This window comes from Papaver somniferum, chromosome 3 (assembly GCF_003573695.1).
Source record: "Papaver somniferum cultivar HN1 chromosome 3, ASM357369v1, whole genome shotgun sequence".
Taxonomy (NCBI): domain Eukaryota; kingdom Viridiplantae; phylum Streptophyta; class Magnoliopsida; order Ranunculales; family Papaveraceae; genus Papaver; species Papaver somniferum.
Window position 1 is genome coordinate 68408238 of NC_039360.1, and position 27583 is coordinate 68435820.

The 27583-nt window shown below is 37.4% G+C and overlaps 1 protein-coding gene and 1 pseudogene across 1 annotated transcript; both read right to left on the reverse strand.

The window, feature by feature from the left end:
- Window positions 1-22476: 22476 nt before the first annotated feature.
- LOC113359546 lies at window positions 22477-24315 on the reverse strand (annotated as a pseudogene).
- A 780-nt stretch (window positions 24316-25095) lies between these two features.
- Window positions 25096-26328, reverse strand: LOC113359547. The gene has a single exon (XM_026603161.1). It carries the CDS (start codon window positions 26326-26328, stop codon window positions 25096-25098), a length of 1233 nt encoding a protein of 410 aa, XP_026458946.1.
- Between the last annotated feature and the right edge of the window lie 1255 nt (window positions 26329-27583).

The following is a 27583-nucleotide window of genomic DNA, read 5'->3' on the forward strand; positions in this document are numbered from 1 at the left end:
AACTCTGCAAAAGCAGTGATTGAGTGAATTATAAATTATAAATTAGAGAGAATAAATAATTACCAATTATTCATGCGTAAATAGCTTCCTCATTTCCTTGGTTCATCATGTTGGAAAACCTCTCAAAGAATTTCATTGATGCTCAAAAATGGTTTACAAATGATGAGAATATGAGAAATACAATAAAACCGGATTTGTAACAGTTATAAGTGTTACAAACCAGCTGTTGCAGAAAACGACAGACAGAAAGTGATGTAAACACTGTGCTGCGACCCTCTCCTCTGTGTCGCTGACACTGTTGAAAAACGACTGTCTCTGGGAGTCTGTTCTTCGCGTTCTTCAGCACCAGCACCAGCAGAAAACAGCAGCAGGAAGCTTGTTGTTCGTCTTGATTTCTCAATCCTCAACCCTTCTAAAGCCCCCCAAACTCTCGACCCCCACTCTAGGACTCCCAGGGAATCTATTTAAAGAAAAAACACGCGTTGAATCTCCTCCATTAATCCCAAATAATCTTCTTTTACCCAGGATATTTTCTTTCTTTTTTTATTAATGATTTTGATTTTTACGCATCTGCAGCTGGATTGAATTCCTTATAAATCTTCTTCACGTTCCAAAGTGTTGATTAAGGCTTCCAAACACGTGCAGTACACGTTTAGATTCACCACAACTCGTGTAAGCTCATGTTTTTCCTCCAACTCCCTGTTTGGATTAAACCAAGTTATCCAGACAAATTTGATCGAAACAAACACCCATATTAGCTTTGTTAGGACATATCACAACTACCCATGAAGTTTCAGCGATTGAATCACACAAAAACTCCTCCATATTAAGGGTTCAGCCGCGGAACATAGCACAAAAAGCATTCAAAGAAACTTATATTAATTGGATAATACATGCAGGGTATCGAAATTTACAGAATATCTGGGATTGTTGCTACATGCACCATTCAGGATAAATTTCATGTGAAGATATTGAAGTACTCAATAAATGCGCCAGTGAAGAGGTTGAGCACTCATCACTCTTACATGGCTCCGTTTCTTTGCAGAGTGATGGCACATTAAATGTAAGGTTTTACAAATTTGTCCCTAAACTAAAAACCACCATCAACATTATGTCCCTTACTTAGCACGTGATAGCGATGCTATTGCGGGGTAAGCATTAGATGGTGACAGCCAAAGAAATTCACGAGAGAATCTTGGCGTACATTACCAGGATAGAGGCTGGCTCGACTTTTGAGAAGGATATGTTTAATTAAATGTCGAGGCAAGTAGCAATCACCCTTCTGGTACGTTGATGCCGAGAACACTAAAATGACGTATTTAAGTAGTGAAGCCTCGACTGATGAGTGTTATGGAAGTTGTTCCTTGAATACAAGGATGAGTGTTGAGGTGGTGGAGCTGCCAACACTATGATGTGTTGAGGCAGTGACTCCTGACAACATTAGTGAGTGATGAAGAGATTGCGCGCCTCAATACTGATATGAAGATGTGTTGAGGCAGTGATGCCTGACAAGATAGTAATGAGTGTTGAGGAATTGCTTCGTCTCAACACTAAGGTGAGGATATGTTGAGGAAGTATGCCTGACAACACAGTAGTGAGTGTTGAGGAGTTTGCACGTCTCAATACTAAGAGGAATGATGTGTTGAAGCAGCATGCCCGGCAACACAGTAGTGAGTGTTTAGGAACTTTCACGTCATAACACTAAGAGGAAAACGTGTTGAGGAAGTACGCCTGGCAACACAATGGTGAGTGTTGAGGAATCTGCACATCTCAACACTAAGTGGAAAATGTGTCGAGGCAGTACGCCTGGAAACACAATGGTGAGTGTTGAGGAATCTGCACATCTCAACACTAAGTGGAAAACGTGTCGAGGCAGTACGCCTAACAACACAATGGTGAGTGTTGAGGGATTTGCACGTCTCAACACTAAGAGGAAAACATGTTGAGGCAGTACGCCTGACAACACAATGGTGAGTGTTGAGGAATTTGCACATCTCAACACTAAGAGGAAAACGTGTTGAGGCAGTACGCCTGACAACACAATGGTGAGTGTTGAGGGATTTGCACATCTCAACACTAAGAGGAAAAAGTGTTGAGGCAGTACGCTTGGCAACACAATGGTGAATGTTGAGGGATTTTCACGTCTCAACACTAAGAGGAAAACGTGTTGATGTAGTACGCCTGGCAACACAATGGTGAATGTTGAGAGATTTGCACGTCTCAACACTAAGAGGAAAACGTGTTGAGGCAGTACGCTTAGCAATTCAATGGTGAGTGCCGAGGAATTTGCACATCTTAACACTAAGAGGAAAACGTGTTGACGCAGTACGCCTGGCAACACAATGGTGAGTGTTGAGGGATTTGCACGTCTCAACACTAAGAGGAAAACGTGTTGAGGCAGTACGCCTGGCAACACAATGGTGAGTGTTGAGGTATTTACACATCTCAACACTAAGAGGAAAACGTGTTGAGGCAGTAAGCCTGGCAACACAATGGTGAGTGTTGAGGAATTTGCACATCTCAACACTAAGAGGAAAACGTGTTGAGGCAGTACGCCTGGCAATACAATGGTGACTGTTGAGGGATTTTCACGTCTCAACACTAAGAGGAAACGTGTTGAGGCAGTACGCCTGGCAACACAATGATGAGTGTTGAGGAATTTTCACATCTCAACACTAAGAGGAAAACGTGTTGAGGAAGTACGCCTGGCAACACAATGGTGAGTGTTGAGGAATTTGCACATCTCAACACTAAGCGGAAAACGTGTTGAGGTAGTACGCCTGGCAACACAATGGTGAGTGTTGAGGAATTTGCACATCTCAACACTAAGAGGAAAACGTGTTGAGGCAGTACGCCTGGCAACACAATGGTGAGTGTTGAGAAATTTGCACATCTCAACACTAAGATATTTAAAATTTATTTGATAGGCCTAATTGATATAAAATATTTAGTTTAAGGATAGTTACTTAGCTCTGTCTCCGCTAGGCATGTCCTTCGCGCATGATTGTGCTTTGAGTATATTAGGCTCTCCCGTGAGTAAGCGGCATCAGGCGTTAGTGATGACATCAGGATGATGACAGATTGATAGACGGAAAAAAGTCCCCAAGTCTTGATGGGATGAAAAATAACCGGTTATAAAGAGAGTTGTTCAACAAGACTTACTTGTGTGTGGAGCCTGCGAAGAAATGCTGTTACACTCTCTCCGGGAAATTGCGTCACATTTGCAAGTTGTCCATACAGAAGCAAATAATCTTCAGCATTAGACGGCTTGTTGGAGACCCTCTCAGGTATAGACATTGGCGAAGGAGATACTCCTAGTTCCGTTTTGATGCTACGTATCCATGAGCGCCCCAGAACATATCATAATTCGGGTATTCCTCTTGAGTCCCCAGGTGCAATCTCCTTCGGTAACTCAACTACTCTCTCTATGGGAGAGGAAATTCTTAAAGCATCTCTCATTGATGTTGTTGCCGTTGAGTCAGATATGGTGTAACTTGGACGTGGTTTTCTCATTGTGGCCGTCGCGCATGCGGTACTGGAGTCGGAGTTGGAGGTTTTGGACGTGCAGGATGTTTCATCTCTAAAGCGGTGGCTTTCCTCTTGCTGCTTCAGTGAAACTGCTTACAGAAGACAGAAGGTTGTATTGCCTGTTGGTGAGATGCATGCTTCCATGAATATCATGAGGATCTTCGTTCCTAGCAGGCCTGGTTCTTTCTAGCAGAGCTGGTGCTGTTGTAGCCGACCGCTTAACGGCTTCATGAAGTTCAGAAAACTTCTGGAAGTGCAGGTTCTCCAGTAGAGCGCGATTGACGGGTACCATGTCGTTAATGCACAAATCCACCAAATGATGTTCAGTCACCTTTGGATCATGACAATCTAGAGCCTGAATTCTGAATCTCTTGACATAATCATTCGGATGTTCGTTGCTTCGCTCCTTCTGAGTTGTGTCCATGTCCATCTGAGCTTTGGCGAGAACTTCCTATCTCTCCATTAAATTGATAATGGTAATGGGAGGTTGGTTTCCTCTAGTATCTCGTCTTGAGGAAGAAGTGGTAGCAGCCCTGGTGATGATTGGAGGCGTCATGCTCGAAGAAATATTAGGAATAACGGCGGTTCTGCCTCTAGTAATAGGAGGCGTCACACCAAAGGGGATGCTTCCTACGCCGCTGGCATTGGTGTTAAAGGATGTAACGCCATGGGATATGTCGACTGTGCTTGCGGAAAGTACATTGTTGTTGGCCATTCCCTTTTTCTCTCGTTCAATACGGCCGCATATTCTGTCTGCATCGTCGTTGGCGGAGGCGCAGACCTCAGACAAGGATTCAACATTTTTGTGTCATCTCTGGCGCTTTCCGAGCCAATGTTTGCTAGATTTTGACACATACGGTTTTCCATACTCTTCCATGGTGATTCGAGCATTGACGGATTTGGAAGTGCTTTGGATGGCCGTGGTAACTCATGAAGCGGAAGGTTGGGATTGGTGATTGAAGTGAATTATGGTTAATGATTGAATTTATACCTAAGACCCACCATCTTGAGTTTGGGAGGATTGGAATGAAAATTGAGAAATTGGCTTCGCAACCGAGAGATTAATCTCCCATTGTGGTCGCCAATTGTTTATGGGTGAAAACTGTTTCTGCCGGTTTTGGTAAATTTGGGTGTATTGATGAGAAACGAATTTAGACCTAAACAAATGCATTGCACGGGAGTACTTTAGATTGGAGACATCAATATGTACAATCCTGGCCTAAACCAAGAAATGGTCGTTCCATTCTTGCTTCGGTCACAAAGTGAAGGAGAAGGGTTGGTCTTAGGGAGGGAAGCGAAGAAGGTGTTGAGACCAGAATGGTTGGTTCTGAAGATGTGGGTGTTTTATGACTTGTATCATAATATGGAACTTGCTTGCAGAATGTAAGCTATCAGTTCTTTTGTGTTTTTCTGGATACTTGTGTTGTTGTTAACCCAAACTCTGTTGTTTGGCCGAGATAGGTAAAACCTATTTATACAAGTCATAATTGTACGCACCCTGATCTCGTAGGAAGTGGGAGTGATTGAGTGATGAAGAAGTGTAGTAATGTGTAACTGCCAGAAACCGCGCCTCCACTATGAAAGAACGTGTTTGTTTACACCCATTACTTCTTGCCGCCACTATCTGCCCTGTTTTCCTGACACTTTCTTATGATGGACGTGTTGCACGCCGCACGCTACAAACCGCCAGACCAATACCCTGATGAGCATCCCTCAGTTTGTGACATGTTTGATGTCTCGAGTATGGAAAAGTGTAGCAGATTGCTGAGTGGATCTTGTGTATAAGACCTGGATAGCGTGTGATGCTATTAGGCTTGCTGGTCGCTTAAAACTTGCCATGAGCCTGTCAATTCTGTGGCGAATTTGGACGGCTGAGATTGTAACTCATGCGAGAGGGAATTGATCATGGCCACATTCCGTTGGAATATTTTAATAGCATAATGGAGCCATTGGCACATGCCGGTGGCATGGTGGCATAGCCGCACCTGTGGCATGTGGCATAGACGCGCCTGTGGCATGGTGGCATTGACAAAGCTAGGATTTGGCACCGCGGCCAAAGTTAAGAGTTTGACGGCATGGCCAAGGCTAGGATTTGGCGTTGTGGCCAAAGTTAGGGCTTGGCGGCATGACCAAGGCTAGGATTTTGGCATATTGGTGCTGGACCCAAATATGGTTCAGCAACATTGGCTTCAGTTTCCATATCAAACTTAATGCCCTAGGGAGCATTACTTAGCTTGGTTGGCGTGGCAACCTTAGCTAAATTAGGGTTTGGCATATCGAAACCCTAATTTGCGCGTGTGGCCGCGACATGGTAACGTTTTTTGTGCAAACGGCGGCATGGCCATGCCAAAGGAATTATGGTAGATCCATAACATGGGGATGGCCACAGGAGCAAGGGCGGCTACGAGTGGCCATAGCATGGCGCCATTCTTAGGGTTTTGTAGGTCTCGCATGGCTCGTGGCATGTTGCGGGGCCCAAAGTGGCGTAATTTGGGCCACGACTGGAAATTAGGGTTTCGGCTAATGCCACTAAAGCAAAGTCGTGTTTTTGATTAGAATACCCTAATTGGAATTCATCACGGTGTTGACCATGAACAGGAGGTGGGTTAACACGTAGGCGCGCTATTTATGGCACGTTGACACGTTAAGCATGCTACTGCGGCAAAGTGGCACGTTTGGCAAGTTACTGCGACAAGTGGCACGTTTGGCATGTTTGGCATGATGATTAGCGCTTTGGCGCGGAACGGAATGTTTGGCATGCCATTAGCACGCTGGAGAAGAATGGCACGTTTAGCATGCCATTAGAATGTTGGCGCGGTTTCGGAAAGCCAATTGGCATTGTGACCATCTGGTGCAATTTGCCTCTTTTAATACTATGACAGGTTTAGAGCGACCTGATTGGTCGATAGAAAAAGGGCCAACCAGACATGGGTGTGGCCACACTTCTAGTGTGCATGTGGATTTAAAGCGACCTGATTGGTCGATGGGAAATAGGGGTCGGTCGGGCAACATGGGGTGTGGCCTCTTGAAAGTGGCGTCGGCTGGCCTATGACATGGACACACCTCTCTTTGTTGATGCTCCTATTCCGCGGCTCCTTTTGTTCATTGTTTTCTGATTTTGAGTAGGAATTTGCACCTACTAATCCATGGCGGATTAATTGCCTAGTTTACCTAAGCTTAGTTTCGACCAACGGGGTCTAATATACTGCGCAAGGCGCAAAACCCTAATTTTTGCAAATCAGGTTAATATTTGAATCTTGTGAATTATCACAAAATTGATTGAATTTTGTGTGTTGACACATGAGTTCTTTAAGTTTATTGCCAGATAGCAGTATGCTTTCCGATTGAATACTTTTATGCAAGGACCTTAACCTTGATATTTTCGGGAAATTCGTGCTACTCTGCTGCCAGTGAGCACAAATTGTCATGTCATATCAATATTAAAGGTTCAGCCGCGGAACATAGCACAGAAAGCATTCAAAGAAACTTATATTAATTGGATAATACATGCAGGGTATCAAAATTTACAGAATATCTGGGATTGTTGCTACATGCACCATTCTGGATAAATTTCATGTGAAGATATTGAAGTGCTCAATAAATGCGCCAGTGAAGAGGTTGAGCACTCATCACTTTTACATGGCTCTGTTTCTTTGCAGAGTGACGACACATTAAATGTAAGGTTTTACAAATTTATCCCTGAACTAAAAACCACCATCAACACTTGGACATAGGTCTTTGGTACCGTCCAAGTATTTCTCACATCAATCAGGCTCATAGATTTCTATCTGTTTGATTTGCTGATTGATTTGAGAAAAACAGATATAAGCCGGTGCTCTCGGAATAATATTGGAGTTAGTCCATACATATTTCCGCACGAATTATTGGGTGCGGTCGTTGTACCCCCGTTTTTTCAATTGGTATCAGAGCAGGAAAACACGTTAAAACCTCATAAGTTTGTGGTTGTTGCAATCTGATTTCTGTGGATAGAAGTTTATCTCACCGTACACACATAGAGATGTCATCCAAAGTTTTTGATTATGTTAAATATCTTGGTCTTACCTCAAAGGATAATTCCTTAGCTGATTCTTCCGAATCCAGAGGTAGAGAACTTTTGCTATCAGATTCTGATATCACTCCCTCTATAGTGACAGTTGGCACTATGTCAGAATCTAAAATGGAGCTCACATGAACCTTAAAAAAATCTGATGAGATTATTGATGTTCAAGTCTCTAAAATTAGATCTCTTGAAGAAAAATTTTCTCGGCTCACTGATGAACTTGAGAAATCTCTTGATAGAGAACGAGAACTCTATAGTATCATTGAGTCATTTTCTAACAATATCGAAAACCTTGTTCAAGAAACTACTCTAAAGCGCGAAAAGATTAGTATGCTTGAAAATATTGTTACCTAGCATGAAGAAAATTACTTTAAATAAAATGTCCGCTAAGAAACGTTTGCATGACTTGCGGTCTTCCAAAAAGCCTATCAAATTAAAACAGGATTCTTCCAACGTTTCATATCCACAAACTTGTTTATTCTGCGGGAAAAGGAATCATAACGTTTTCCATTGTTTTGCTAGAAAGAAACAGATGTCTGATCTTCAAAATCTACTTCTTTTTACAATCAACATGGTTAAGTATCTGACGACTTCTACTATGGATTTCATTCTTGCAGAAAACCAGTACTCTCATAAAAAGGGTTTCCAAGGTTACTCATCTAAAAATCTTTACACGAATCGTTTTCTCCTAAATGGTGCAAATACATTTCCCACAAATGTACACGTTCCCAATGTATGAGAATAAGTCTGGCAGATCAAATCCTAGGAAATGGAATTCTCATAATTCTTATCCTCTATAACGGATCTCAAGAGTAACTAGACTTAATTTTCAGAAAAATCTTTCTGATGGGTATTCAAAAAGGTTTATGTTCAATTCTTCTAGAATAAGATATAACCGAAGGAAGGTAAAGAATACACGACACAAACACCCAGAAGGTATTTACAACTCTTCCCACAATTTTCTCAGTGGGATTACATCTCACTATGTTACCTAGTTCTAGGTATATTCATCCTTGAAACTAACTTGAGAGTTACAAGTATGATGTTTGTCGGATGCTCAAGTTCGTTGTATGATATCATCTGATCCTGTGTTCGAAATATAGTTGTTTTCTTCTTATGTGAATGTTGAGTCATATCTTAGTAACTAGTGTATCTTGTTGATCATTTCTTGTGCTCTAATTGAAAGAGAATCTTCTAATTATCGAGCTATGAAATTATATCAGATATCAGAAAATCGAGTGTATTTCCTTACTTTGGATCTTTTCTGACCCATTATCTTTTTGTAACCGGTCCGCGAACGTCCGTTTCTCCTTCTTATGAGTTTATAAGGTTTCCATAACAAGGGTTTCTTTCTCTTGTTCACAAACATATATATATATATATATATATATATATATATTATATTTTTTTTCCACCCCTAATAAAAAAAATATATGGAGAACTCTTCAAGACCTCAGGAAGTGGTGAATCTTGATATGGAAGAAGGCATTAAAATATGCGATTCGGTTCAAGAACTTGTTTTGAAAAAGATGATTGCAAGGAAAGAGTACAAATCCTGGATTGCTGAATCTGTCAAGGATTTAATTCATTTTCAGAATGACTCAAAGGTCGAATTTGCAAACCTTTAACTATAAATAAATCATCTCATTGATGGTCGGATCAAAATTCTTGAAAATCAAAAGGTCTTGATACGAAACCAGAAGAACCTCATTGTGGATTGCATCAAGGCTAGAAAACTTGCTTGTATTGTTGATCGAAAGGTGAATGTTCTAACTCTTGAACATGGAATCTCCACGGTCAACAGAATCAAGTATATCAGCGATACCTTTTATGATGGAGTCATATAGAGGTATCAAGTTATCAAAGAACCTTGATATTATTGTCTAGAAAACTTCTTATGAGAATTCATTCTTGTGTTTTTAAGAAGGATAACTAAGGCTTGGAATAACAAATATTGTGATTACACATAGCCATTGCCAACGCTTTTCATCGTGCAATGTTTGGATTTATTTATTTGAATTCTAAGTTATTTGGAAGATGATTTTGCAGTATTAATCTGTTCTGGTATGAACAAATTGAAACAACAGAATTACTGGATTTAATAACTCTGATTCGAAAATCAGCCTGAGAACAAAAGTTCTATTTGGATAACAAAATTCATTAACTAGCCGGCCGCCTCTCTTACACATTTAATAGGGCAAGACATCCCAAGGAAGAAGCAATCCGTGAAGCACACGTGTACGGATGAGAGTGGCCCAAAAATAAAAATGAAAAGAGATTACAAAGGCACCCCGGGGTTTTACTAAGTACACCCTCCTAAACTTAACCACATGACACTGTCTATCCCTCCAAATTGTCCTTGTCCTCAAGGACAAAAGATGGAAAATGAGCTTGGATAGTAGCAATATCTTCCCATGTAGCTTCCTCAGCTGTGGCACTAGACCAATGAATGAGTACCTGTTGAACAGTGCGATCTCCTTTTGTAATGGTTTTGTAACTTAGGGCAGAGATATGAGTGATGATGACTTAGCCTGCATGATCAACCAGTGGCAATGTAGGAGAAGGTACATAAGTGGAACCAATCTTCTTATTGAGATGTGAAACATGGAACACAGGGTGCACTCTGGCCTCTAGTGGCAGTTGTAGTTTATAAGCTAAGTTGCCTACTTTAGCAATTACAGTAAAAGGACCATAGTACTTAGCTGAAAACTTGAAGTTCTTCCTAAGGGAGACAGAGACTTGTCTGTATGGCTGTAACTTCAGGTAGACTGAATCTCCCACTTCAAAAGATCTGGCAGTTCTGTTTTGATCTGCAAAAAGCTTCATCCTTGCTTGAGCAACATATAATGAGTCTTTAAGAATGTTAAGCATAGATTTCCTGTGTGCAAGATAATCCTCAACAGCAGCCACAGAAGTAGTGATGTTAGTAGGAAAAGCTAGATGGGGAGCATCATATCCATATAGAGCTTTAAATGGGGACATTTTAACGCTGGTATGGTAGTTAGTATTGTACCACCACTCTGCAAGAGCCATCCAGCTGAACCACTTCTTTGGTTGAAAACCTGTCATGCACCTTAAGTAATTCTCCAAACAGGCAGTGACCCTCTATGTTTGTCCATCAGTCTGTGGATGATATGCAGTACTGAGTTTGAGACTGGTGCCTAAGTGATGAAAAAGATCTTTCCAGAAGTTACTTGTGAAGACTTTGTCTCTGTCAGAAGTGATGGATGAGGGTAAACCATGCAGCTTGAAGATGTTATGTAAGAATGATTTGGCCACAGTAATTGCAGTGTAAGGGTGTTGAAGTGCAATGAAGTGGATGTACTTTGTGAGCCTATTAACTACCACCAAAATGACATCTTTGTGCTCACTCTTTGGTAAGCCTTCAATGAAATCCATGGAGATGTGTTGCCATGCTTGATCAGGAATAGGTGGGGGTTGTAAGAGGCCAGCAGGTAGGGTGTTTTCATGCTTGTTCCTCTGACAAATATCACAAGAGGTGACCAAAGAGATAATATCTTGCTGTATTTTTGGCTAAAATAAATGAAGCTTGGCCCTATTATAAGTAGCATGTATACCATAGTGACCTCCAATGGCTGAAGAGTGCAAGGAATACAATATAGAAGATCATACATTGTTGGCAGTGCCAATGTACAGTATGGACTTATACCTGAGAATCTCTTGGTGATAAGAGAAATTTGGAGTTGTAGATGGAGAAACCAGCAATTGAGCAATGATTTCCTGAGCTTTAGGGTCATCAGAATAACTAGAAGCAATCTCTTGCATCCACACAGGTTTGGAGATAGTGATGGTGTGTAGAGTGGCTGCAATGTGTGTCCTTCTAGATAATGCATCATCAACTTTTTTGTCACTCCCCTTTTTGTACTCAATGTCATAGTCAAAACCCAACAGCTTCATGAACCACTTTTGTTGTAGTCCAGTAGTGATCTTCTGCTCCAAAAAGAATTTGATGCTCTCATGATCAGTTTTGATGGTGAAATGATGTCCTTGGAGATAGTGTCTCCATTTGGTAATAGCTGATCCTACTTCCATGAGATATTTCTCATAGGTAGAGAGTCTCATAGCCTTAGGTCCCAATGGTTTGCTATGAAAAAAAGCAATTGGTCTCCCCTCATGCATAAGTACTGCACCTATACCATTATCACTAGCATCTGTCTCCAAGATGAACTTTTTGGAGAAATCTGGGAGTGCCAAGACAGGTGTAGTAGTCATGGCCACCTTGAGTTGATTGAAGGCTGTAGTAGCAGCTTCAGACCATAAGAAAGCATTTTTCTTCAATAACTCAGTTAATGGTTTGCTGATATGTCCATATTCTTTAACAAACTTTCTATAATAGCCTGTGAGGCCTAGAAATCCTCTCAGTTCCTTTATAGATTTAGGAATTGTCCAAGAAGTCATGCTATGTATCTTGTTTGAATCAGATACCACTCCTTGAGATGTGATGATGTTCCCAAATACTCTAATTCAGATTGAGCAAAGTAACACTTAGAAAGTTTAGCATGGAGCTGATGTTGTTGCAAGATAGAAAGGACTTGCTGGATGTGTTGTAGATGAGTTTCCATGTCAGGGATATAAACAAGAATGTCATCAAAGAAGACCAACACAAATTTTCTCAAAAATGGTTTGAAAATATCATTCATCAGAGCTTGGAAGGTTGCAGGGGCATTGGTAAGGCCAAATGGCATGACTAGAAATTCATAATGACCTTGATGAGATCTAAGTGCAGTCTTGTGAATATCAGGAGGAAACAGTCTGATTTGGTGATAGCCAGACCTGAGATCAATCTTAGTGAAAACTGCAGCACCATGTAGCTCATCCAAAAGTTTATCAATGATAGGAATGGGAAATTTGTCTTTTCAAGACCTCAGGAAGTGGTGAATCTTGATATAGAAGAAGACATTAAAATATGCGATTCGGTTCAAGAACTTGTTTTGAAGAAGATGATTGCAAGAAAAGAGTACAACTCCTGGATTGCTGAATCTGCCAAGGATTTAATTCATTTTCAGAATGACTCAAAGGTCGAATTTGCAAACCTTTAACTATAAATAAATCATCTCATTGATGGTCAGACCAAAATTCTTGAAAATCAAAAGGTCTTGATACGAAACCAGAAGAACCTCATTGTGGATTGCATCAAGGCTAGGAAACTTGCTTGTATTGTTGATTGAAAGGTGAATGTTCTAACTCTTGAATATGGAATCTCCACGGTCAAAAGAATCAAGTATATCAGCGATACCTTTTATGATGGAGTCATATAGAGGTATGAAGTTATCAAAGAACCTTGATATTATTGTCTAGAAAACTTCTTATGAGAATTCATTCTTGTGTTTTAAGAAGGATAAATAAGGTTTGGAATAACAAATATTGTGATTACACATAACTATTGCCAACGCTTTTCATCGTGCAATGTTTTGGATTTATTTATTTAAATTCTAAGTTATTTGGAAGATGATTATGCAGTATTAATATTTATTGGTTTTATATATTGCAAAAATATGTTATGGGATATGTGTGTTTACGTCTGTGAACTATGATTATCTCATATATGCTCAAAAGTTAAGTCTATTGTGTCATTATGCAAATACTGATAAAAGATAGAACGAACTTTTGAATTTCTGCAGTATTGATCTTTTCTTGATCCACTTTTATGTGAAAGTACTATATGGAAAGTTTTCTTATGTTGAGCATTTCCGATTAAATTAATCAATAAGGTTTTCTTGTGGTTAATTTATTCGAGTTTACTGGATACAAATCCATGTGATTTGTTAATGTACAAAGAAATCCTTATTTTCTTGTAAAATTAAGGTCGCTCTTGTTGTTCCTTCGGGAATGACATATTATGGGGGAGAGTTCTTAATTTAACTTGTGCTTAATTACCAAATCTTTGTGGGGAGTGCGGCTGTGGAATATTGTAGGAGTTATCCAGTATCTTTATAAACTCCTTGATGAATACGCGAAGTTTCGACTATGTGAAATCATCGAAACAAAGTTGATATGTTCTCTTTTAGTCATGAATTATCTCTATGAGAATTTAATTATGATCCCGTAGTTTCGTACCTTTGCCAATTTATATTGAAAAAATAGGGGAGAATTATTTGGTAGTTCACACTACATACATATGGTTTACGGATCATTATGTAAGGAGGAGTAGTTTTCATTATGTAAGAGGGAGTGGTTTTCATTGTGAGATGAAGTATTGACTAAGGGGGAGTGATACATATCACCGTAGTATTATTATCAAAGTTGTGATGCAATTGGACTTTGATGTTGTGTAATAATACTATGACACCTTATAACATTGGTTGAGAACATCTGTTTTCTTATTGTTATGGCTACGGATCTTCAAGAATAATGATGCTGAGTTGAACACTTTCAGAATCACTGGAGTACTTGGAGTAGCGAAGAATTAAAGGAATATTTAAGAGCCAAGGAAATCAAGCATGATGGATGGGAAGCTACAAAGTTTATTTATTTTGTAATCCATATGTATTGATAGTTTTGTCACTAAAATTGACAAAGGGGGAGATTGTTAGAGCACTGCTCGGTCAAACTCACAAGCGTTGCTATCTCAAACTTGTTTTTTCAAGTTTAGCTGATCAAACTATAGTCTTGATTTCTAGTCTACTTATAGCTATGTCTCGGATTAGGATAGTATGTTTAGTTGATCTTTAGACTTCACGACGTTCATCGATTAAAGACAAAGATATACTGAGAATAGCTTGGAGGAACTTCATCAACAAAAGGTATGTGGAGACTAAAACTTATATATCACTCAGAAGTCTATTCTATTTTATCTCCTAATGAGACTAAGTCGTATAGCTATATATACTTTTACATTATATACATTTGATATTTCGAGCTGAGTTTATCTCGCTTATCCTTTTATCGAAATATGTGTTGGAAGCTTTTCGCTTTAACTATGTTCATCATTATTCTTGACGAGTTTAGTTGGAAACAATTTATTTGTTGGAAACTAAATATTAAGTCAAAAGATTATCATGTGGAAATTTCATTGAAACATCTTACATGATTTATATGAGATAATCAATTGATGTCGACTTTGAAAGTTTCGTATTGATCATTCAATCACTTGAAAATTACTTGAAGCTAATAGTTTGTGTGAGACAGCTATTCCCGTCTTGTAAGGATGTTTCAATGATTGAAATAGTATTTTAGAACAATTAACCATGTCTAGATACAACGCGGTATGCATACCTAATATGCAAACTGCTTTGTAGTGATTCAGGTCCGAGAACTTTATTTGCGTACCCAGTATACAAACGGTTTTAGCTGTTAAGGTCTGGGAACCTTGTTTGCGTACCAAGTATGCGAAGAGTTGTGTCCGGGACTGCTGGTCGCATACCTAATATGCGAACAAATGGACAAGACCAAGGTCCGGAGCTGTTGTTTGCGTACCTGGTTAGTGAACACAGTGGTTAAGTTCTAAAATCGGTTAAGTATGTTTTTCATACTCATGAACAAATACATTTATGAATTAAGGAATGCAATCTTTGCAAACCGTGGCTTAATGTTCATGAATTGATTCTTATATAAGTACTTTGTACGATTACGAATCAATCCAATTTTGTTTCAATTTGTTCATATATATTTCTATGGATAGTGAACAATTGAACAACTCTATCTGAAATACAATCATATTCATTTGATTATATTTCATGATTGATTGATCATCATATTTTATTTAGAAGTGTTAGATGAATGTTGTTAAGACAAAAGTGTTCATATGGCTAACTTCGGTTAACTGTTATTGAGCCAACTCAATATAAACGTTTAGGTATGGTTACCTATATCTAAATGAAGGTATATTTCATTTGTGTGTAACAAGTTAATACCATCTAACGGTGGAGATTAATTGCTTTATTTCTTAGAAGACTTAGCTTCAATCTTAAATCAGGATTTCATCTAAAGGTGGATATTGAATGCTTTGTTACTAAGCTATCTTAGCTTTGATTGAAAGCAAATCCTGATTTGAAAGACTATATAAGGGAGAACTCTAGCAACTGGAAAACCCAATCCCGACACTTTCCTGTGTCCTAGTTGCGTACTAGAATTGATTCTCCTTTAACCTAGGTTTTTCAAAACCATATTAGGTTAACGACTTGAAGACTTCATTTGGGATTCGTGAAGCCAGATCCAACTATTTTCTCTGTAGTTGTGTATTCTAAACTTACTTGTTCTATCCTATTGAGTACTATCTTCTCTAAGATTTGCTCGAGATTTATCTGGTAAGATATAAAAAGTAATCACAAAGTTCTTCGTCTCAGACTTTGTGGTTCCATAGTAACTTCTTCTACTACCATATAGTTAAGTTATTGTGAGGTGATTGATACTTCTAGGTGGCTCGTCGGGAGTATAAGACCGTATTATCAAATTGTTCCTATTCACCTTGATTTATCATAAGACGGAACAAAACTTCGTACGTATTTCTATGGGAGACAAATTTATCTATCAGAATAGACTTATCCGTGGGAGACAGATTTGTTTATAAGTCTTCGTCTTTGGGTCGTAGCAACTTTTAGTTGTGGGTGAGATCAGCTAAGGGAATCAAGTGCACAGAATCCAGCGTGGTTCTAGAGGCGTAAGGGACGCGACTGTACCTTAATCGGTGTGAGACTTGGTTAGGGTTCAACAACATTCCAGTTCGAAGTTAACTTGTAAAAGGCTAGTGTTTGTACGTAGCGCCTTAGTATAGTGTGGTATTCAAATCTGGACTAGGTCCCGGGGTTTTTCTGCATTTTCGGTTTCCTCGTTAACAAAATTTCTGTTGTTTGTGTTGTTGTTTTTTCCGAATTATATTTGTTTATATAATTGAAATATCACAGGTTGTGCATAGTTCAATCAATTGGTAAATCCGACCTTTGTTTGTTGGATATAATGATTGACACTTGGACATTGGTCTTTGGTACCGTCCATGTATTTCTCACATCAATTAGGCTCATAGATTTCCATCTGTTTGATTTGAGAAAAAGAGATATAACTTTTGATATCTTTCTTGGTTGAGCTTGTTTAATAAGATGGTGCTCTCGGAATAATATTGGAGTTAGTACATACAGATTTCCGAACGAATTATTGGGTGTGGTTGTTATACCCTCGCTTTTTTAAATTTTTTTATCTCGGAATGTCCAAGGCTTTGCAGCCAAAGGTACCAGAGATATTTTAGGTGACATAATTAAAGACCATCCTCCTGATATAATCTCCTTGGCTGAAAAATTTTTATTGATACTAGAGCAAAGGTTTTAACTCAAATATACTCCTACCCTAACTATTTATATGTTAGCTGTGTGGTATATTTGGTGGTCTTATTCTTCTTTGGAAACATGGCTTTCCTTGTGATGTTGTTTGCTGCAAATATAATATGATACACCTTCTAGTTACTTCTAATTCTTGTAAACATGAATAGATTTTATCTTTTGTCTATGGTTCAACTTATATTGATTAGAAAATAACATCAATGGAACTTCTTAAAAATAACATATTTTTTTCAATCTTGGATTATTATTGGTGATCTTAATGTTCATCTTAAGGATAAGGGTCAAACCTCAGATAGAACTTCAATAGATAATTGGATTTGTAATACTATTGCTACAACTTGTCTTATAAATATGGGTTATGTTGGAAACAATTATACTTGGTCTAATTGAACTACTGGAAAACGGTATAGAAGAGCTAGGATTAATATGGCTCTCCACAATGCTCAATGGATTATCCAAATTCAAAAGTATATCATCTTTCCTTTTTAGGCTTAGATCATTGTTTTGTTCTCTTAGTTAGTAAAGCTGGTTGCTATACGCCTAGAAACTCATGAAAATGTTAAAGATGTTGGCTGAGAGATCCTTCTTGTTCTAGACTTATTTCCAGATCATGAAACTCTTCTGATAGTACTAAAATATTATCAACAAGCTCACAATAACTAGAAGATACTTGTGTAGATGGAACATGCACTTTGGAAAAATTAGCCACCATATTGATCATTTCAAGAATCAACTATCTCATCTTCAATCTTTTCCCTATAGTGCTGAAAACTGCTCTCAAATTCAATTCACTATTGATAAGCTAAATGATTGGAGGAAAACAAAAGCATAATTTTGGCAGCAAAAGTCAGGTGATCACTGGATTAGGGATGCAGATAATAACACTGCTTACTTTCATTATATAGCACATAGAAAGAGATCAAGGAACAACATTACTACTCTTAGAAATTCTAATGGGAATTGGTATCATAATAGAAAGGACCTGGTTGTTTTTCTTACTGTTCATTTCTCTACCATAGCTACTACTACTTCAACAATCATCCATGATTCCTCTTTTAATCTCATTAAGCCAATTATAATTCAGAAAGCTAATGATATTATAATGAAAACACCTACGAAGGATGAAATCTATAACATTGTTAAAAGTCTAGCTAGTTGTAATGCTCCGGGACCAGATGGTTTCCATGTAGGATTTATTCAGTCCCAATGGGACATAGTTGGTGATGATATTATAATTATGGTACATAATTTTTTCACTACAAAGATAGTGCCAACCCATCTTAGCCGAACCATTACATGTTTCATTCCTAAAGCTTAGAACTCTGCCACTCCAAATGATTACAGACCAATTGGCCTATGTAACTGTTCCTATAAAATAATTTCAAAGATTTTGGTCTTTAAAATGAAACCCTTTATTAAAAAGATTTATTTCACCAACTCAAGCAGCCTATGCCCCCCAGAGATATATAAATTAAAATATTGTCATAACACATGAATTAATTCATTCTATGAAGATATCTAAAAACAAAGTTGGTCAATTTTTTCTGAAGCTTGACCCGTCGAAAGCTTTTGATCATCTGGAATGGTCCTTTATCGATAAGATGATTCAATGTTTGGTTTTCTATGATAATTGGAGGAATCTTATAAAGTATCAATCAGGTTAAATGGTAGTATATGTGATTCGTATACTCCTTCAAGAGGTTAAATGGTAACATTGTCTCCCTACCTTTTCATATCTGCAATGAAATTTCTCACAAAATCTTTAGACCATGATAAAATAAACAAACACATTAAAGGAATTTGAGTCGTCAACAACTCTCCCTCTATCAATCATATGCTTTTTGCAGATGATTGTTACTCTTCTTTCAAGCTGATCAAAATAATGTTAATAACATTCTCTTAATTCTTAAGGAATTTGGGGACCTCTCTAGACAGATGATTAATTTTGCAAAATCAACAACTTTCATCATATGAGACTTGTCTTATGAGGTGAAAATAAAGCTTTCATCACATGAGTCTTGTCTTATGAGGAGAAAATAAACATAGTCAACACATTGGGTGTCAAACAAATATGCTCATCTGATAAATACTTAGGTTTACCAATTCTTCTCGGAAAATCTAAGACAACTTCATTTAATTTCATTCAAGATTCTTTTGCTAACAGGATTCAACAGTGAAGTTCTAAAACAATTAAGCAAATTTCCAAAGAATACTCTGAAACAACTTGACACTATTCAAAGAAACTTCATATTTCCAAAGAATACTCTGATCAAATTTGATTAAATCTTTTTTGAATTCCATCCATGCTCATTATTCGAGAAACTTCATATTTCCAAAGAATACTCTGAAACAACTTGACACTATTCAAAGAAGATTCTTGTGGGGACATAAAAATAATGGTGGTATTGATCTAACTGCTTGGGATTCTCCTTGCTTTTTTAAATAAGATGAGGAACTTGTTTTTAGGAATTTAGAGCAGTATAATAATGCTCTCGTTAGATTTTGTACAAAATAAGAGAAACCTTGGGTAAAAATCATGAAAAAAAAATACTCTCCATATTGTGAATTTATTCACATGCAGGATAAACAACATAATTCCTCTTGGATTTGGAATGAACTAGAGCAAGGATTAGAAATATTAAGAAATATCATAAATGGGATGTTAGATGTGACACTAAAATCCTAGTTTAATATGATAAATATGTAAAAGGTCTTGATACACCATCTATTCTTAGTGATAGCTTCGGGGAACCGGCTTGATTAATTTATGTGATAGATCTTATGCTCCAAAATCCTAGAAGATGGAATGCTCCTCTAGTTCAAGTTCTATTTCCAAAACACATAGCTGATTTAATTTTAAAGATGCATGTAGTTTAGTACGGTGAAGATAAAATTATATGGGAACCAAATAGAACCGAAGAGTTTTCAGTTAAGTCGGCTTATAAGGCCTTGACTTACGATGTGAATTCACGAAATCGACAAACTCAATAAACTCCAAAAGCCATTTGGAAGATTAAAGCTCCCAATAAAGTTAAACTTTTCATATGAAAATGCTTAAAAAAAATTGTTCCCACTAGAGAAAAGTTAAGTCATTATAAGATAGACATAGATAAAAAAAAATGGCCGACTGTCACAGAGAAGATGAAACCTTACAGCATCTCCTAATTGACTGTGACTACTTTAGATATATCCGGTTATCTATGAATGTTAATGTATCTAATATTCAATCTCAATACACAAGTGTTGTTTCTTGGATTATCTATGTAGAGCATACAGAAACTAGAATTGTCTGGATTCTTACTCTAATATGTATGCATGACACCTCTGGAAAAACATATGCATGAAAGCTTTTGCAAATAAGGATATGAATAAGTGGTATACTATTAAAAGCATTGATAGCTTGGTGATTTAATGCTCCTCAGATTCTCAATATCAGATTACTGAGAATACAATAGAAATACTGAAACTTGGTCTTCTCCAGAAAATAATCAATTACAAATCAACATTGATGCTTCATTTGATCATTTTACAAAAAATATTCGTATTGGTCTAATTATCTGAGACTCTACAGGTGTAGGCTGGGGAATCATAGGCAGACACTTCTATGAAGTACAAGATGCAGAACAAATGCTTGGCCATGGAAGAAGCTTTATTGTGGTCCAAGGAAATGCAAATTGATAACTTAATCTTTGAAGCATACTGTCAGAATGTGGTTAACTCTATCAACAATGCCAACCCTTTTGTATATTGGATGAACCAAGGGATTATAGAAGAAATAAATTTAACTCTATCAACAATGCCAACCCTTTTGTATATTGGATGAACCAAGGGATTATAGAAGAAATAAATTTTTGTTAGAAAGAGAGCAAAAACGTATCCGAGGAGCGCAAAAATCGTAGTTAACTCGTTAACTAGGAGCAATTTAATATATTTTTCCATCTCGGACGAGTATACCCTACTAAATACACCCACTAACCAGAAATTTCACACCCAATCACCATTTAACTCCACCACCACCATCGACGAGCCTTTAAGCAATTCAAACCGTAAATACCAGTGAGATTAGGGAAAATAAATCATGAGTCCCCGAATTATATTGGGATATCAATGACTTGAAAAATTGAACAAGAACAAGCCAACAGGGATGAGTTTGTCTTTCGGTTACTTCCGTAGCAATAAGTCCCATCACAAGCAAATCTTGATTTAGGTCTAAATTCATATTGATAAGGATTAATTGAATATACCTGCACCAATCGAGGAGGTCTATAATGTCACCACGAATTGATTCCAAATGAAAACGCACCATACCTGGATAATCAAACCCTAGTAATACATAATATATATCACAGTTAATTTATTTTGTTGTTAAGGTACCGTAAGCAAACCTACAACAATGGGTAAAGTGCTCTTTCTAAATAATAATATGTGTTCTTCATCTTGGATGAGAAAAACTTGAGAAAGATAAATGGATTTTTTTTGTACTTATAGCATAAAGTTAGAAGATGAAAAGTGTTCTACTGGTGGATGATCGTGATGATGGAATTTACATATGAAGTTTCTGGTGAAACTCTTAGAGGACTTAACGAAGTTTCTAGTGAAACTCTGATTAACAACTAATTCATATGGAAGATGATGGTGGTGGCGTGGACCTTAATTGGTCAGGTATATTTAGTAAGGTTATTTTTGTCCGAGTTAGAAAAAAATATATTGAATCGATGTACTTAACGAGTCGACTACGATTTTCGTAATCTTAGGATCCATTTTTGCTCTCCCTTTAACAAAAGTCAAGAAATAAGGCATCTTGTTGCTACTCTTTCGTATTTTGGTATTTTGGCGTTGAATCATGTTGAAAGAACAATTAATAATGTAGCCTATGCCATAGCTAAGAAACCTAGTACTAATAAATCCTCTTTTGATTTTTGGTGTAACATTCCAAAGGACTATGAAAAACTCATCTTTGAGATGATTTTTTTTATTTAATGTCCTAGACTAGTGGTCCCTAAACTACATCCAAACTCCTTTCCTTAAATTGGAGTGATTTCAGCAATTACAGGGTTCAAACCCCTACCTCTACAGTGGGAGGGAGCATGCCAACCATCAGACCAATTGGTGATTGGCATCTTTGGGATGATTGGATTGTTATCGGTTATCAAGAAATTATGTAATTCCCATTAATGAATGCAGCTTTTCTTTTGCATTAAAAAAAAATATAAACTTGATAGCTATTTTTATTGCTATTGCACTAAAGAGCAAATGAACTATCTATTTTGTTGTTATTGTACTGTGAAGGCTTTATGCGCTACTAAATGTTCCCATTCACTCGAAGTGTTGTCATTTCGAAAATTTGATGCTCTTAGGGATTGGGACTACATACATTTTTTTTCCCTGTTACATATTATACTTCAGAGTTTTAGATCCTCTTCGAGATGAAATCACAAAAAAAGAAAAGTAGATTTAGAGAACTACTTACATTTTTCGCTAGAACATATAAACAAAAAATGTTAGATGAGTTTTGATTAAGATATAAATAAGATAAATAAATCAAGACGTAGGAGAAGTATGGATCATAAGAAGCATAGACATACATACTTATAGTTATGCACTTTCTGACAAAACAACAGATGCATAAAAAAGAGTATTCCAGGTATCTGGTACACCAGCCAGGCACCAATGGCCACAATCGTGAGCCGTCCCACCTTTATTGGCATAATATGATGGATTCCCGTCTATTTTTAATTGTGACAAAGTTGTGATGTCCAACAAATTAACATGAACCGACATCCTACTTAAAACTTGCTTAACTACAGCCACTCCAGGTATCGGATTTCCAGGATAAACTGTTCCGTTAATCGCGCAATTCATTCCTGGAGAACCCCAATCGTTGCCACTACAAAAAAAGAGGTTATAATTCAGTTTGATCATGGATATTACGATAGATTAGATACTACACACATATAATAGATAGAAACCAGATACAAGACAAATGTAATTGAAATTCAGCTTCAACTTTTTTGCAACATATTATTTTTTTGGAGAATAAGAGCGAAGTCGCAAACTTACTCGAGATGAGCAGCAGAAATTCCTTGACAGAAAACTTGGGTTTTCTTGGGGTCAATGTTCTTGTCAATCCAATTTGACCATGTAGTTAATCCTTTTGTAAAGGCCACCAATCGATCTAAATCTTTGTATGACTTGTTTTCTTCCTGAATTTTCTCCCAACTTCAAACAAAAAAACATAAAATTTAAAAATCTTTTCAGTTTCATTTTAATGAAAAAGATAAGCTTATGAAAAAAAAAACAAATACAAATCTTACCCTTGTAATCTTCCAGTGTGCCACCACCAATGCCAAGTATTGAAGATCACAACATCGACTTCTTTCCACGCATCACCAGTGCTAATGGTGTCGATCTTTAAAACCCGTTCCGAGTTTTCAGCAACCAAATCAACAAGGTACACATTTCTATTATAAAGTAGAGAAATGTTGTATTCCTGCCAATATTCCATCAAAATGTCTTAATTTCCTTGTCATAATTTACCAAAGTTCACCAGAAATAGGCCTAGACCGACTACCTAGTTATTGAGAATAAATTAGTTATAAAGGTCTTAATCCCAGGGTACTAGTACACAATCAAAATAACAAAAATGCTCAATAGACATTAAAAAAAAGTAAAATAAAATAAAAAAGACATTAAAAAAATCGTCCCTTAAAACCGATACTCACAAAACCAGTTGCCCCCTGTTAATTCAGGTGGGTTGGTGGTTGTGGGGTTCACTTGTCTGTGAGAATCGGTTTTTTAAGATAGTGTCTTGTAATGTCCGATTAGAATTGTTGTTAAAGAAAACTTTCTTCCTTGTTCAAAATTAAATTAAATGATATCAGCAGCTAAAAGGTTGTATCTCACCGTAAAATTGATGGAGACCGTATTTCGCTCTAAGTGCCCAGAGTATTTTGCATTCGGGATAGCTGCATGGATCATACAAGTCAAAGACTTCCACTGGTTGTTGCTGATCGAGTCACCCACAAACATGATCTGTTTACCCGTGTATCTCCTCAAGAAGTCTTCGGCATCAAACCTGTATGGTTGGTTAAAAAACAACTTGAGAATTAGAACTGAAATCTACTTCATCCATACACAAGAGAATAGGGAAGTTTAATTACCTAGGTGCATCGCATCCGCTTGGGCTCCATCTGTACTTGAGATAATCTTTGTCAAGTCGACCATTAGGTACACAAAGGAAACTTTCAGAGACCCATGGACATTAGAGGAATCATAAAGAGGATATGATTCATCGTAAACCCAACTCCCTTGATACAAATCGCATCTTCCTGCACTGCTAAATTGTTCTGCGCATATGTGATTAAGAACTAGAGAATAATAACTGACAACCAAAAGAAGAAGTGCTTTATGGTAGCCTCTAATGGGAGGTTCCATCTTTAAAACAAGAACTTCCGGAGAAGCCTCTTTCTTGCTAGTTAGGAATCTATAGTTAACAAGATAATCGGTACTGTTGTTTGTCTGTTAACCGGAATGTAAATGCATGCTTTGGGATTTTATTGTTTATTGGTATAATTTCTTTCCAATGCCAAAATAAAAATTAACATAAGAGTATTATGAGTGTGATTGCGTGAAGATATTTTAATTAATATAATAAGATATTTTTGTCTGTTTTGTTCTTCTTATTAATTAATGAAAAAATTGCATTTAAATGGAAAGAAGACATCCATAGAATCACAATGTTATAAATGGATAGAGTGGTGAATAGAGAAATGGAAAGTATACATTAACTTTCACAATGTTTTTCATCCTCGTATTTAGTCCAAATTTTTCAATACCAAGTGAGCAAATTTGAGAATTTTGGTGCCATTATGGGATGACCAAATGGAAAAACAGCCGGGGAAATGCCATTTTTATTTTCATCCACTATTGCGGTCAAGCAATAGCTGCTCGACTGAGTTATGGCTACTAACAACTAGTTAATTCGATGACTCAAGTTCAGACTCCTTCATATATCCACACTCTAGTTGAAGCCTCCAATCTTTATTCTTTTCACTTCATCCAATTCTTCCAATTAATAAGGATGCACTTAACAAAAGTTAAATTGAGTGCAATAAAGAGATGATAAAGATACGTGGGGAAAAGTTAAATTGAGTGCAATAAAGAGATTTTTTTTCTTTTGATAATAAAATCTTAGATTAAAAATAAGAAAGTTGTTTACAAGAGTTGAGATGTCTGAGTGCCTTGAGGAACATGGCAACTCAGCCTATCCGAATTTAAAGCATCGAACAACAAACTAGGTGGGGGAAGCAGTATTACAGGTTGCATTTGAATTGATCCTTGAAGCCAATGCAACAACAGCCTGGTTTGTCTTTTTCCACAACACAAAAAGATTAAATTTTTTTCTTCCACATTCAAACTACAAGTGACAAGTTTTTCATGAATGTCCCTAATTCTGGATCTAGCTTTCCAATCTATATGGTAGTCCTCTCCGTTAATAGCTTTGATAATATTGATGCAGCTTCCTTCAATTTGAACGACTGTGGTATCCAACTGATATGACCATGTTGTTGCTTCCAAAGCCGCCTGCACCTCCACCTCATCCAGACTTTGCGCCCTGCATTCCAGCTTCTTCACTTCCCTGCACCAACTAATAGAATTTATCAATATTAAGGCTATGCTTCCAACCTGTCTATGATTGTCAAAAGTCCCAGCAAAGTTAATTTTCTTAATTCTCGGAGGAGGGCTTTTCCAAGTGGGCTCTGGTTTATGAGCATTTACGGAACTAGCGTTGTCTAGAGGGCACTCCAGGCTAGCATGAGCTTTCCAGTCCATTTCGGCTCTCGTGCAAACATCTTTCGAACTTGGGTTAAAGCCTCTAAACACTTTGTCACATCTGGCCTTCCAAATGTACCAGATGATAGTGGCACATTTAGCACTCCATTGTCCTTGAGAGCTGTCCCAACCTGCAGGGTTAGTATGCCAATGGAGAATCCAAACCTTCACAGAAAATGTAAATAAGTTTGGTGGAAAGGGGTTGCTGTCAGAAGCAAACCACACACTCCTAGCAAACGGGAAGGAAAAGAATATATGTTCTAGGGATTCATTGTGCTGGGAGAAAACAGAACAAGAGTTAGAAATATCCATGAACTGAACAAGTCTACTATTGATAGGAATCATATTTTGTAGGCATTTGAAAGCAAACAATTTAACTCTAGGGGAAGCATGCATACTCCATATGTTTTCCCATATACTAGGCCAATTATGGTCAAATCTCTTGATAGAATAATAGAGACTTTTGGTGTTGAATGCACCAGAGATATTGGGATTCCATTTAGGAGAATCCTTACCTGTACCGTTAATGTGGATAATGGTTATGGCATTGACAGTATGGGGATCAAAGATAGAGTTGAGGACGGGAATGTTCCATTCAGCAGAGTCTTGAATCATTAAATCCTTAACCAAGACCCCGTGAAAATGTGGATTACTAGAAGGGGGCACTGTTTGGATGGTTGGTATCCATCTATCTTCCCAGATATGCAATAAAGAGATAATAAACATATGTGGGAAAATGAGAAAATTGTCCTAAACAATAGATAAGTTGTGCGACTTAATCGCTAGTTGGGCGGTGTTTATATAGCGAGTATGGGTGGACATAAACGATGGCCGTCATTTTATGTTTTTTATGGTCCATTCTGAAAAAGCGGGTTCTAACAACCTCACCCAATATTTCAATTAACAATTTGTATGGACTAACTCCAATATACTTTCCAGAGAAAGCGGTGTTTATATACTTTCGGATCAACTAGACAGTCAGACTTAATCTAGGTAAAAGTATATCAAAGAGTTAATGTCTCAATCTCTCGATTTGATCTTTACTCAAGCAAATGGAAATCTGCGAGTCTTTATCAAATACTAGAGAGACAAACTTGGATGGTACCAAAGACAAGTATCCAAGTGTCAATCAATTTAAATCAACAACAAAAGGTTGGATATTATAATTGATTGATCTTAACGCACAACCTGTGATATTTCAATTATATAAAAAAATATAATGCGGAATAGAAACAACACAGACACCAGAAATTTTGTTAACGAGGAAACCGTAAATGCAGAAAAACACCGAGACCTAGTCCATATTGAACACCACACTGTATTAAGCTGATACAGACTCTAGCCTACTACAAACTAACTTCGGTCTGGACTGTAGTTGAACCCTAATCAATATCACATTGATTCAAGGTACAGTTGCGCTCCTTACGTCTCTGATCCCAGCAGGATACTACGCACTTGATTCCCTTAGCTGATCTCACGCACAACCAAGAGTTACTACGACCCAAAGTCGAAGACTTTAATAAACAAATCCGTATCACACAGAAAAGTCTACAATGATAGATAAATCTGTCTCCCACAGATAAACCTAAGAGTTTTGTTCCGTCCTTTGGTAAAATCAAGGTGAACATGAACCAATTGATAACCCGGACTTATATTCCCTAGAATTATCAATCACCTCACAATAATCTAAATCTTATGGTAGCGAAACTAGATATTGTGGAATCACAAACGATGAGACGAAGATGTTTGTGATTTCTTTTTTATCTTGCCCTATCGGAGATATAATCTCAAGTCAATTATTCAATTAAACTCGTACGATAGAAAATGGAAAGATCAGATCGCTCTACTACAAGAGAAGTAGTTTCGTATG

Excerpts from the sequence above, each read along its gene's own strand:
- LOC113359547 (XM_026603161.1), bottom strand. The coding sequence starts at position 26,328 with ATGATTCAAGACTCTGCTGAATGGAACATTCCCGTCCTCAACTCTATC.